Source organism: Pempheris klunzingeri, chromosome 13, assembly GCF_042242105.1.
Source record: "Pempheris klunzingeri isolate RE-2024b chromosome 13, fPemKlu1.hap1, whole genome shotgun sequence".
Taxonomy (NCBI): domain Eukaryota; kingdom Metazoa; phylum Chordata; class Actinopteri; order Acropomatiformes; family Pempheridae; genus Pempheris; species Pempheris klunzingeri.
In genome coordinates, this window is record NC_092024.1 from 17,041,939 (window position 1) to 17,055,267 (window position 13,329).

The window sequence follows — 13,329 nt, forward strand, 5'->3', positions numbered from 1 at the left end:
TGCATACTGTGGCCTCAAGTTGGCCTTAATGTAATTCTTTCCCCATGGCACTCCTGTCCATGTGATTTAACTTTTATTTTCTGACTGCTTTAGTATGCCTGTGATGTATCATCAATCTGATTCATCCTGAACTGACTTTTGCCGTTGTCTCTCTGGCTGTTTGCACTCCTGTGTGTGTGTGTGTGTGTGTGTGCGTGTGTGTGCGTGTGTGTGATTGTATGCATACATCTGCCGTGCCTTGCCGTGTAGTGCGGTGAGGGGCCGATGCCGGGCTGTAGCCCCAGGCTGCTGAGCTGAGAGGGAGAAGCAGGAGGATGCAGTGGGTCGCTCTGGCAGTGGTCCTGGGGTGTGTGTGTCTGTGTCGGGCGTCACACACCCCCACCCCTACCCCCACCTCCACACACACCCCTCTAGTCGACAACTCCGAGGAGGAGGTGGATGAGCCGTGCTTCGAGCCGTGCACGTGCGAGGTCAAAGAGGGCGTGCTGCACGTGCACTGCGATGGGCGGAGCTTCACTAATGTCAGCCAGGTAACATCCCTGTTCATTTATCTGGCAGGAACTGCACAGCACTTTATTGCGCTGTCATTTATCTCATTAACATACCGTATCTCCAAGTCTAATATCCTGTCTCTAATGTGGCATATGGGTATTTCAAACTGCTCAATTCATGTAATTAATAAGATAACTAATAAGACCTCTAATTAATCATTTAGGTGTCACAGTCGTGGGTACGCCCTTTCAAACTCAACCTCCAGAGGAACTCTCTGAGGCGTCTCTATAGCAACGGGTTTCAGCACCTAGGCAACGCAGTGTCGATAAACCTTGGTAACAATGCACTCCAGGACATCCGAGTGGGAGCTTTCAACGGGTTGGCTAAACTGAGACGACTGTACCTCCACGAGAACAAGCTGGAGGTCTTCAGAAATGACACCTTTGCCGGCTTAGAGGCTCTGGAATACCTCCAGGTAGGCTTGAGAATATAATCCGTGATTGATGGGATTATTGACAAATTCGGCCAAGATTACCATGGACAGTTCTGATATAAGTAGTCAACTGCTAGCAGCTGTCTTGAGTTGCATTTTCAAACGGAGGGTGCCTCAGCTCTCCTGCTGCATTCAGTCTATTTTTCAATTGCTGCAATTAGATGTTCGTCACATTTTCTCTTTTTACCTGCAGGCCGATTACAACGTGATCAAAAGAATCGACAGCGGTGCTCTGAGGTTCCTCTACAAGCTCCGGGTTCTCATCCTCAACGACAACCTGATCCCTGTCTTGCCTGCTCATCTGTTCAGGTTAGATTCAGATTACTTACTGTAAAGCTTTTGAATTTTGCAGGGACTGATCTGTAGAAATATCAGTCCAGTTGAATTGTTTAATTAATGTTTTTGTGGCATAGTATTTCATATAATGAAAGACAGATTAATCATCGGATAAAAAGCAGATTTCTCAGCAATCGAATGTGTGAACCTTTATTTTCATTTACTATCACGTTGTCCTTTCATCTAACCTAGCTAACTATCCCCCTCCTACTCCTGCTCCAGATCTGTGTCTCTGACTCATCTGGACCTGCGGGGAAACCGTCTGAAGAGCCTAGCATATGCTGGGACCCTGGAGTACGTTGGTCGCTCCCTGATGGAGCTACAGCTGGAGGAGAATCCCTGGAATTGTGGCTGCGAGGCAGTGCAGCTACAGCAGTGGTTGGGTCAGATCCCCTACACGGCTGTAGTCGGGGAAGTTACCTGTGAATATCCCTTCCACCTTCACGGCAAGGACCTGAGGGAAATCCCACGCAAGGAGCTGTGTGCCGACCTCCCGGATAAAGAACTACAAGGAGAAGGGGGTGGTCCATCGGCAGGATCACAGCCCCAACATTTGCCCCCAAACTCTAAACCCAACTCCCACCCAGGGAGAGTCAGGCCGACTAAACCCTCCTCCATGGTCCACGGCTCCCGCCAGAACACTCATACTTCCTCCACTTCGTCGTCCTCTTCCTCAGCTGAGCGTAAAGACAGGGAGAGGCATCCGAGGCCGACAAAAAGGCCTCGACCCTCCAGAATATCTCCCACACCTCGCAGTCTGATGCCCAACCAGAATCCCCCCGTGGCTGGCTACCAAACACGACCCCCCATCCCCATAATTTGTCCGCTGGGCTGCACTTGCAACCTGCACATCACAGACCTGGGACTGACCGTCAACTGCAAGGAGAACGGCTTCCTCAACGTGTCCCAGCTCACACCGCGGCCTCTCAACGGACGCAAGCTGTACCTGAGTGGAAATTTAATCCAGAGGATCTACCGCACAGACTTCTGGAATTTCTCCAGCCTTGACCTGCTTCACCTGGGGAACAACCGCATCTCCTACCTCCAGGAGGGGGCCTTTTCCAGCCTGACGAGCCTGAGGAGCCTCTACCTGAACGGGAACAACCTACAGAAGCTAAGCCCCCACATGTTCCTGGGACTGCAAAATCTAGGGTAGGATTTTTGTATTTTTATTCACTTCCAGCATTTTAAGCACTTTGCCTTCGCTGCACTTAAAACAAATTCATAAACTGAAACCACCTGTCAACTTAGGTATTTAGACATTTGTTTATAAGTATGTGGAAATTAATTTCACTCTAGTACTGGCATAGCGCAGAGCAGAACATTTTGATTACCATTATGCCAGAGTTTGCTTGAAATGAAAGGTGCCCATTCTCTTCCAGGAGTGTCATTTGTTAGTCACGCTGCCTGATGGCATGCTTCAGTTGAGGTGTGAGCCATGGTATGAGTGACAACGTGAAAATTAATGTTTTTTTGTATTTGCATACAGAGGTGTTGATAAGGCGTCGAGTCGTCTGGATGATGCCAGGAATTAGCTTTTTGGAAAAAGGCTTTTAAAAACGAGTCATCAGAATGATGCACATGCATCATTGTCAGATTAGGTTTACAAAGATAATTACTCTTCAAATAATGTATACAGCAAAGATCTAGAGTAGAGTCAGTAATTGTATTTAGTCAGTGAGCTAAACATTGTGATGTTTGATCAAGACACCAGGTCAGCCTTTATCCTCTGCTGTAAAGAATGAGAAGGTTTGTGCCACTAAATTGTATTCAGGACAACATTTAGCCTTTAGTTTTCAGCTCCGCCGTCTCTATATTTGAAGATAAGGTTCGGAAAATCTACAGGCCCATTAATTTGACTATTAATCAATAATAAAGATCCCCTGAGGACATTCAAAAAGTGTTTCCCTTAACCTCTCGTTAGCCTGTGTTAGGGACTCCAGGGTGAGTAAGTGGTAGATTTAAGCCAGATGTGTTGCAGCAAAGCATACTGGATGACCAGCATGCAAGAAAGAGTCTCCAGCCATATTTATTTCTTCCCGCACACTCATTTTTATTATTGAGAAAAAAAAAAAAAAGTTTAAAAAAGAGTCTTGAATTTGACATGATGTAACTAGTCATCAGTGCAAAATTACACATTATGATCTGATATGGATCAGCTAATAAGCTGCGAACAGCGAAAGGGCAGATTAAGTCAAATTTCTGTTATGACTCCTGTACATAAATATTCATTATTGTAATTACCATGCTGGGTTGCAGGAGAGATAAATTACCTACAGAATACTTCTAAATAAATAAATTTAAACCTCACACTGTGCTTTAATTAAGAATTACTTATTTATACATAGTTAAGACAAAGGCAGGCAAACAGATGGTCTGCTTTTTGTAATGTTATTAAATGAATGTGACTTTACTGTCATGTATACGGACTGTGACACTGTCCCCTCCTCTCTAGGTACCTTTATTTTGAGTACAACGAGATCCGTGAGGTGGATCCTGGGACCTTCAATTCCATGCCGTCCCTTCAGCTGTTGTTCCTCAACGCCAACCTGCTGCGGAGCCTCCCTCTTGGTGTGTTTTCTGGAGTTAATCTGGCTCGCCTCAATCTGAGAAACAACCACCTTCTGCAGCTCCCTATGATTGGCGTGCTGGAACACCTCACCGGACTGGTACAGGTTGGTGGAAACCTATTCGCAGAATGACTGAGGGGGTTTCAGTGCAGATGGATGCTTGAAAAAATGATTCTGATTTGCTAACCTGCCCGTGTGTAAATGAGTCAGATACATGGCACAGGGCTTTCAGCGAATTTTGACCAAATAACATGCATTTTGTTGAGTGACAGTGCCAGGGTGAAAAACGGAGATTATTGAATTGGATCACCCCCGTTGATTTACTAAACGAAAATGTGCATAATTATACAGAGTATATTTGTTTCAAATGTCACACGATGAAATTAAAAGAAATAATTGATTGCCAAGACACATTACATTATCACAGCTTGATGAAATAAACAAAACGAACTGAGATCTTGGATAAAGTCACGCCCGCATTTAAAACTTCTGGCAGCCCCTGATCTCCTGGCCACCGGCACAGATGCAGTGTTCTCTGTCATCTGCATCGTCTGTTGTTTTGAGAGCTCTACTGTGGCATGTGGGACTATGGTTGCGCCTCAGGTATTCTAATTGGAAAATTGCAATTGACTCCATTTGCATAAGTGGTCTTAATAAATCAGGAGCTAAACTGGAGAAAGCTGAACCCCACAAGTTTTTCAGCATGGTTGTAATTAATACACCTCTTACAGTAGTAAATAGACGGTATAAACTACAGTGCGTTATGTGTTAAATTCGCTGTTTGGGTAAGACCTTACCTTGCACATTTGGACTGCAGCATTATGTGACTGGTTGCTGTACACAATGCACAGATAAGGACCAACAACCGAGGTATTACATTTTTTCATCCTGCCTCCTCTCACTTCAGCAAATTTAGTGTACCAGGCTTTTCTTAGACAGCCAGAGTAGAATGAGGTAAGGTGGGTGTGGATTAGCCTGAATGTCATTGTGAATTTTCATTTTACTTGGCTCCATGAAAAATTCCTGATTCTAGGTAGTGTGGGTGAGGCTGGCAGTTGAGAGGCTGTTCCTAAATGTTTGCTCAGGGGAAGGACGACAGTGGTTTCTGGAGCTGGAGGAACCATGTAGAAGTGTATTATATTTTTGTGGTGTTATACGCCTCTGATGTCCATGCACATTAACCCATCCACCAAATGGAAGTACACTGTGGGCCACATTCATAAAGCCCAGCGGTATCACCATTGTAGTGCTCAAAATCTGTAGCACAGTAATTGAATTCATTCATTTACCAGGGTTGTTATTACTCTGACAAAGCCACATTAGCGCTGGCCACGGACTGCAGAAAATAATGTGACAATGATATCACCTGTTGACTTACTGCTGGCCTGTTTGAAGCTCGGGAAGTGGGATTTCTGGGCTCTGGCGTGTGGTTTTGCAGCCAGAGTTTGCACTCTAAAATCAAAGGGTAACACAGATGGAAGCAGGGTAAAGCTCGCAGCTGCTGTAAAGAAGAAAAAAAACAGAAGAAAAAAAAAACAGTCCATTTTGATTATCATAAAGCAGCAGCATGTATAGCTTAGAGTCGTTGTCACCATCAAGAACAGGATTATACAGTTACACCCACTTACATGCACTGAAAAGAAAAATACCTCCCTGATGTCACCACTAATTGGAATAACAATTAGTGAAACATTACAGAGAAAATTGCCATTTTGTCTATAATTTCTTTAAGCCAGAATTGATGGCAACAAAAGAGCAATGAAAGGCAGAGGGAAAAAAATAACAGAAAAGCGAGCTGGGTGAATCAGCATCTGAGTGGATGCCAGCAATACGTACAGTTCAGGAATACATATGTCTTTGCCAGTAAATGCAACAAACAAGTTGTGTAGTAGGGCAGGTCTGTCTCAACACTGCCAGCTGCAATGAAGAAATTTGCCCAGAGCCACATCTCACCTTGCCAGATAGAAATACGCTCTCCAAAAAGACTGATGAAAGCAACACAGTATTCACCCTGGGCATTAAACGCCCAACTAATATTCACCTGATCATCAGTTTAACTCGAGTCAGTGTAAATACTTCATCTTCCCACGTACGCTACAGTTTGACTTAGTCAGTTTTCGCACTTTTTAAAGGTGTTTGGTTCGAACTAACCTTTAAGGGGGCAGGTTGACATTTTGTGGAATACATTTATTCACTTTCTTGCCGAGTTAGATGAGAGGATTGATACCACTCTCATATCAGTCTGTTCAATATGAGGCTGCAGCCAGCAGCCAGTTTGCTTATTGCGAGACGTAATTCTTAAAGACTGGGAAACAGGGGCTGGCTCTGCTCTGCCCCGAGCTAACAAAATCCACCTATCAGCACCTCTAAAGTGCACTTATTAGCACATTACATCTAGTTTCAGTACAAAAACAGTTTGAAATAAAAACATTTGCATTGCTCCTGAATCATCAAGCCAAACTGACTATAGTGAATTATCATTGTCACCGACTGAGCCATTAGCTTGTAGCAGTGGCACTGCTAAGCTACAGTACATGACATCCTGGTTAAATGCTTATTGAAAGACTGTAAAAGCTGCAGAATAAATCAGAATGTTTTAACTCTGCTGCAGATAGGAGGCTGCTGAGCTATTAACCTTATAAACACTGCTCGAAGAAGCTAATTTTGTACAGTTTCAGACTACCAGCTAGCGATGGTGAAGTGGTTGCTTAGCTTATAAAAAATGAACATTGCAGTCTGTGACATGAATTTTTAATAAGACTGCTTCATAATTTTCTAATACTTATTTACCGCATTTTTAAACTTTATGTTGTCAGAGTTTCACTATTAAAATATTTTGGGTTAGCAAGTGGTGCTAAAGTGGCCAGCAGCTAGCCTTGTAGCTCGGGCAGTCAAATGGTGCTGAGCTGAGTGTGGAAAGTAGTATTTCTATTTAAAAATCAACTGATATTCAGGTAAAAGAGTTCAGTATAACCACTGATGTCCTCGCTAGATCACATTAAAAGATTGCCTGCGTGTACTTTTGCTTCTCTTATTCTGGCCATTATTTCCAGTTGGCTGGTTTATATCCTGTGTAGTAAATATTTCCTGAACCACAAAACAAACCACTTGATATGTTTATGTGCTGAAAACAAGTTATATACTTTTTTTTTTGTAATATCAGCCAATATTTCACAGGGAACTGCTCAGCACAGCAAAAAACACAAATACCACAGGTGTTTTGAGCATAAATACATTAGCTCAATAAAAGTCCCTCAAATAGCAGGCTTTTAGCTGTTTAGGAGTTCGACCAGTCTGGCATGCATACCAATGTAGTTTCTATTTCCGGACGGCGCTGCACTGCGAGATGATTTTTCTTGCAAAATAAAGACAGGATTCTCTCAGTAATTTTGTAATGATAACAACATTTAGTCAGTTACTTGTAGGGTTGGACGACACAGACGTGATTAATATTCCACTGAAATCACACTGCTGGAAGTTTCATTCCTCTGAGTCAAATGATTCTTAAAGTGTTGTTCTGCTTTTACAGGGACAACATTTATTCCAAGCATTTAACGTGTCATCCTGTGACCGATTCAAGAATAATGTTGGATTATTGGTCAGACCGATTTAAAGAAGTTGTGAACATTTCACAGAAGTCACAGAAATGGACAAACAGATTGAAAAGCTTCGATTCCTGTGCTTATTTTGTTGTGTAGTATTTTTCTGCACAGTCATGCCATGTCTACATACTTCCGTTGCACTTTTGCAGCACATTTTGAACACAGAAAATACAGATATCTGATATAGCGGTATTAAAAGTCAGTGTTTGTTTTCCTTCTGAATAAAAGATCAAGGGCTTATTTCTACACTTGCCATGTTGCACTGATGTTCGGCAATCACACAGAGGCAGAGATGCCAATTTCTCCACTGACAATAGCCTCAATTGACCAAAAACTCTTGCTCTTTGCTCTTTGCTATTACTACTGCTCTCTCTCTCCACCTACATGAAACACAAACTGCTGGATAGAACGAGTTCATGCCCCTTCTCAAGGGGTTGTTGAAGTCGCTCTGGGAAATATGGGAAATCACTATCCGAGGTAGAAGTCGACGAGGCAGGCAGAGGGAGCGTGAGTACACTATGAAAGTAAATTACAGCACTACAAAAAAAACAAAACCTCCTGGAATTCACTCAGCATCACAGACCGATGAAATCTAACAGTGTAAGAGCATCCATGAGTGTCTCGCTTCAACGCATTTCTCTGGCTCTGTATGGATAACATCTCACATATACTGTAGCTGTGAAGACAGTTTTCCAATATACACATTTTTCAGAAAAACTACGTTTTGCATATTCAGCAGATTCTTCTTCAAACGCACTCGTTTCATTTTTCAGTCCGTGTATTATTCAAAAGACAATGAGACGTATTCATCAGTATGGAGAGGGCTTAACAAACTGGAGCTCAGGGGCATCTCGTCATCAGAGACTATTGCAAAATGCTGCACCAGAACTTCCAAAACCTGCTTATATTGACTTTATTCTGTAAAATAACTGGAGCAATTCTGATGACTGACAGGATATTGCCGTTTGGGCAAAGTGATCAATTATAAGGCACATTGCTTGCTAAGAATATCCTGAATTTCTCCCTGATGTGATTTTTTTTTTTTATGGCTCCCAAGTAAATCTTGGACAATAATTGCTTGATCTTTGATCTCCATCATAATGATAAAACCCACAAGAGCTAATGTACTCCTCTGCGGCTGAAGCGTGGCAGTTTCCATCCAAAATTGATGCCATTATTCAAGTCAGGCTAAATACATATTCTGACAGAAGATGGGTTTTTTTGTGTTTCTCATGAATTTCTCCCTTTGTAGGATCACAAGCAGCATCAAACAGTGAATGTTTGATGCTAAAACTGTAACATTTAAACAAGCCTCTGGTGGCTGGTTTAATCACCAGAGTATACTGAGTAGACTTTGTGTTTCATTAAATACTGTTTGTGACTTTGTAAGTTTACTAAAAACCTTTGTGTTCACAAAAAATATATATACTGGTTTCATGCACTTTCTCTGCAACTAGCCACCTGTTGGGCTGAGTTGAGGTCTGTAATTTTCCTTCACAACAGAGCGTTGATTGACAGGTTGACAGTGAATCACACACTAGGTGACCAGGCGTATAAATTGTAAACGGTGTTGGACATGTTGGACAGATGCTTGCAAAAGAGAAGAAGATAGAGCCCTCGGGATCTGCGTGAAAGCAAACAAAACCTGAAATAAATTGCCTCAAGAATTTCAACCAGAGGGAGGCTTGTACTTATTAAAGTTACGAAACTGCAAAAACAAGCTGACATTCTGGTCATACAGTGTTTATTTTAAATGTCATCTTGTTTTTTAATGTGCATTCATGCTGACTTACAGCCCGGTTGTGTCACTATCATGCTGAAACATGGAAAACCGCACTTATCAGTAGACCTTTTAATATAATGAAAGTGTTCAAACTGAGTTAAATCAGAGGCACAGTGTTGTTTCTACTTACCCTCCAGTTGCAATTATGTCATTAACAAAGCCACACAAAAGCCCACAGTGGGCTAACTTCAATAAAGAGAAGGAGCATCCTGCTGATCAGTGTGAGGCATGGGGAAGTAGCCGTAACAAGGCTCCCACAACGGCAATGCTGAATCATCTCAAAAAGCATCCATCTATTTCTACAAGCCAGGGAAATGTCCTAACCAAATTAGCATGACAACATTTGTGCAAGCCCCTTGGAAGTGTGACAGAGAGAGTATCAGCTTTCATTGCCAGTGTCATTGCTAAAGATATGGAACAGATCAGTTCTGCAGACAATACAGTGAGATGTAAGTGAATCCCTTTGTGCATAATCTGCTTTAGCCATTTCCTAGTGAAGAAAAGTGAATATTTGAGTTTGTTTTTAGGACACGCAATCAAAATGACTGGCAATGAGAGAATGAATTAGCACACATACCTCTTGGATTATAGAGTTGCATCATCACATGACGTCTATTGTTGAAAACAAAGCAGTGTGATACTCTCATATGCTGGTCACACAAAACCAGAGTATTGTCAATAACCACTTGTCTAAACTCTGAAGTAAAATATTCGTGTAACCTGCTGTAGTACACGTGTGAACAGGTTTTAAAGAGAGCCCTCGTGGGAGGTACAAGTTGAATTGGTCACTGCGCAAATCGCTCTCTATTACTGAGAAAATATCATGCCACTGTACGGCCATTCAGGAAATGTAAGCACTTCACTGTTTTGATGACCCCATAATAACATTATTTACATTTAATCAGTACCTTACATCACCTGCATATTTCAAAACGCCATCGCGGAGAGCTGTATTCTATTAAGCAAATGCTGTAAAACTCATTTTCTATACATTCTTGCCGGTGAAAGGCAAAGGTAGCAGAGAAAACATCATTTTTCTTGTTGTCATCCCATTAGAGTGCCGGCCTATTCTTCAGCTGAAGAGACAGTTACCAAGTTACTAATATATATCACAAGGCTGTCAGCAAAATTAGCTGTTTTCTGTTTGCATTCTACAAATTGATTCATGAATTTGCATTGCATGGCAGACCAGTAATTAGTGTCCTACTGCACAATGACAGCGTGCTGTGGTGTGTTTCATGTGTTTCTCCAGGTGGACCTGCAGCAGAACCCGTGGGAGTGCAACTGTGAAGCAGCTCCACTGAAGCGTTGGCTGGAGGGGCTCAGCGCGGTGGTGGTGGTGGGAGAGGTGGTTTGCCATTCCCCAGAAAAGACCAAAGGTGTAGACCTCCGCTCCCTCTCCATGGAGCTGCTCTGCCCCGAGCTGGAGCCCCAGGAGGACCAGGAGCATAAGGAGCAGACGGCCACCTCCACAGCCGCAGACAGAGGTGTATCGGTTGGCTACCCCGGCTCAGGACTGGGCTCCCTGATCCCACCGGGGAAAGATTCAATCCCTCTGTCGGTGTTAGTGCTCAGCCTGCTGGTGTTGTTCGTGTCGGCATTCTTCGCGGCTGCGGCACTAATCGCCTACGCCCTGAGGAGGAGGGACAAGCTGCCATTCCGTCGCCAGGGAGAGGTAGACTTGGCGGGCATCCAGATGGAGTGTGGAATCTTCACCGAGCAGACGCACCACCACCACCACCACCATCACCACGGCCTCCCGGAGACGCCACCTCTACCTCCACCCGAACACAACCACGTCTACGACACCATCTTGCCCCCGGAGGCTGCGTCAAAAGGTCCCAACCCCGCTGCAGCCTCACACATGTGTAGCAGCTCCATCTACAAAGAGGAGCAGGATGCAGCGGTGAAACAGCGACCACAGCAGCAGCAGCAGCAGACGTTTGCAGCTTCCAAAGAGAGCGAGGGAGGATACTGCTCGGCAGCAGAGAAGGAGAGGGAGTGGACTCTGGAGGTCTCCTCATCCCCCATCAACACCGTTACGGGAGCAATGGGGCCGCTCGCCGGCCTCCACGGGAATGGCATCCTCTGCCCCACAGTGATCGACAGCCAGGGTCCCACCCCTAAGGTTGAACTGGTCGACTGCCTCTTCAGACTCCCTGCCCCCGAGTTCAGAGACCTGCCAGACATGTACGCGAGGCCGCCGCCCCGCTACCCTCACCCCCAAGACTCCAAACAGGATGCCAGACCGGACCAAACGCTCGTGGTCACAACCGGCAGCTCCACGGCAGGCGGTAGTAACAGCAGCCAGAGCGAGCAGGGGGTGGGAGAGCAGAGAGCCAGACTGAGGACCACACCGGACTACATGGAGGTGCTGGACCGCTCTTACCAGTTTTAACACTCCTCCTCTTCCTTCCCCTCCTCCTCCTCTTCCTGCTACCCCTCTTCTCTTGTCTCCTCATCATCTCCCTCTCTGGTGATGAATCATCCAGTAACAATGACTCCTGTACAGAGGCTGGTGTGGCTTTGAGAGGAGCCTGTGGGGGAGCGGGACCACACTACACACTATGTTTATTCCTGGATAACAAGCTGAGGTCAGTTTTTGTATTTTCCCCACTACTGGTGTATAGGTTGGTATTTGGCAAGGATTAGCTGATCCCAGATATCTGTCTGGAGGCGAAACTTCAGCTGCAGCTATTACAGATTTTTCCCTCCATTACGCCTCACTATCGTAACATACCGAGGCTCAGTTTTTCTACTGAGCCCCACAATGAGCAGGAGGCAGCGTGGTGGTGGTGGTGATGGTGGTGGGCGTCAATGTTCATATTATCACTCTCAAAAGACCTGCGTGGAGGTGAAACACACCAGCTCTTTGCAACATCAAACACAGAGTCATAAACTGTGATTACCGGAAGGTGTGGAGCCAGCTGAGCGGACATGCAAGATGGAGAAACGACACGAGACAAAGTGAGAGGGAGAGAAATGACTGAAAACAGCCAAGTGCCTTAGCAATGAACAGCCAGCAGTGTGGTCAATGCTTATTTTTCTATGAATACAGATCTATTTATCTAAACAAAGAGGTTTGACTACCAACGGATGGGACGCTGATGGACGACTGAGAATGAAACCAATCAAAGCCGCCGAATAATTGCATTCCCTGGATGAGCCAAAAATAGTAATATACCCAGTCAATATTGGAGTTGTTTGTATGCAGTTCAGTTCATTTTCTTCTCATCCAGTTAACTTAATTTGCTTATCCAGTTGAATTTTTACAGGGCTAGGTGGGGGACTTATCCAGGAATAGTTGGTTGCTGAGTGGAAATTATGAGAAAAATTCTGGTTTTATGGATGAAAGGATACAGATTTTTTTTTTTTTTCTTTTTTTTTTTAATGCAAGACAAAACAAAGGAAGGCTGGTGCACAGAGAAGGGCATTGTGGCAATGGATGCATTTTGGATTTCTTAATCAGCCAGACTTAATGGGGCCACAAGGACCTCTGCTCCACTCTTTGTTTCATGGGACAAAGGCACAGAGGTTATTGCATTGATTTTTAAGTATTTCTCAGAGGAAAATTGAACGGCAAAAAAACAATGGACAAAAAAACAGGACGTGAAGGCTTTTTTTGTTGTCAAAAAAAAGACTGACACTTCTATCAACTATCGATTATTATCTTTTACGGAGGTACCTTTTTATGCTTTCATCTCCTACCAATAGTAGAGGCAGTTGTGAATATATTTATTCTTAGTTTTTGCGTGTTGAAGCTCTCCTGTAAGGGATCATGTTATATTAATGTATAGGATGATTCTGCATCTGGTTCAGCCTTCTTACCGCCGACCCACGAAATACAATAAAGGGTGCTACGTAAAAAAAACATTGCGATGGCAGCGAATGTGTGACAAATTAACACACTCACACACACACACACACACACACACACACACACACACGTGTCCTGACCCCTATAAAGGCACACTCACTCTCACACTCCCTCTGTCTCTATTGCCTTAATAGCACATGAAAGAAAGCGCTTGAGGTACGTCTGTGAGCTTGTCC

General features: G+C 44.0%; 1 protein-coding gene across 1 annotated transcript; it reads left to right on the top strand.

The window, feature by feature from the left end:
• The first annotated feature begins 314 nt into the window (after positions 1-314).
• On the top strand, positions 315-11,674 carry LOC139212088 (SLIT and NTRK-like protein 3). The gene is made up of 6 exons (XM_070842546.1): positions 315-530; positions 716-967; positions 1,179-1,294; positions 1,544-2,473; positions 3,777-3,996; positions 10,529-11,674. Exons 1-6 carry the CDS (start codon positions 315-317, stop codon positions 11,672-11,674), a joined length of 2,880 nt encoding a protein of 959 aa, XP_070698647.1.
• The last annotated feature ends 1,655 nt before the right edge of the window (positions 11,675-13,329 follow it).

Coding starts and splice junctions, on each gene's coding strand:
- LOC139212088 (XM_070842546.1), top strand. CDS start 315: ATGCAGTGGGTCGCTCTGGCAGTGGTCCTGGGGTGTGTGTGTCTGTGT. Junction 531..715: donor GCTTCACTAATGTCAGCCAG/GTAACATCCCTG, acceptor TTAATCATTTAG/GTGTCACAGTCGTGGGTACG. Junction 2,474..3,776: donor CTGGGACTGCAAAATCTAGG/GTAGGATTTTTG, acceptor CCTCCTCTCTAG/GTACCTTTATTTTGAGTACA.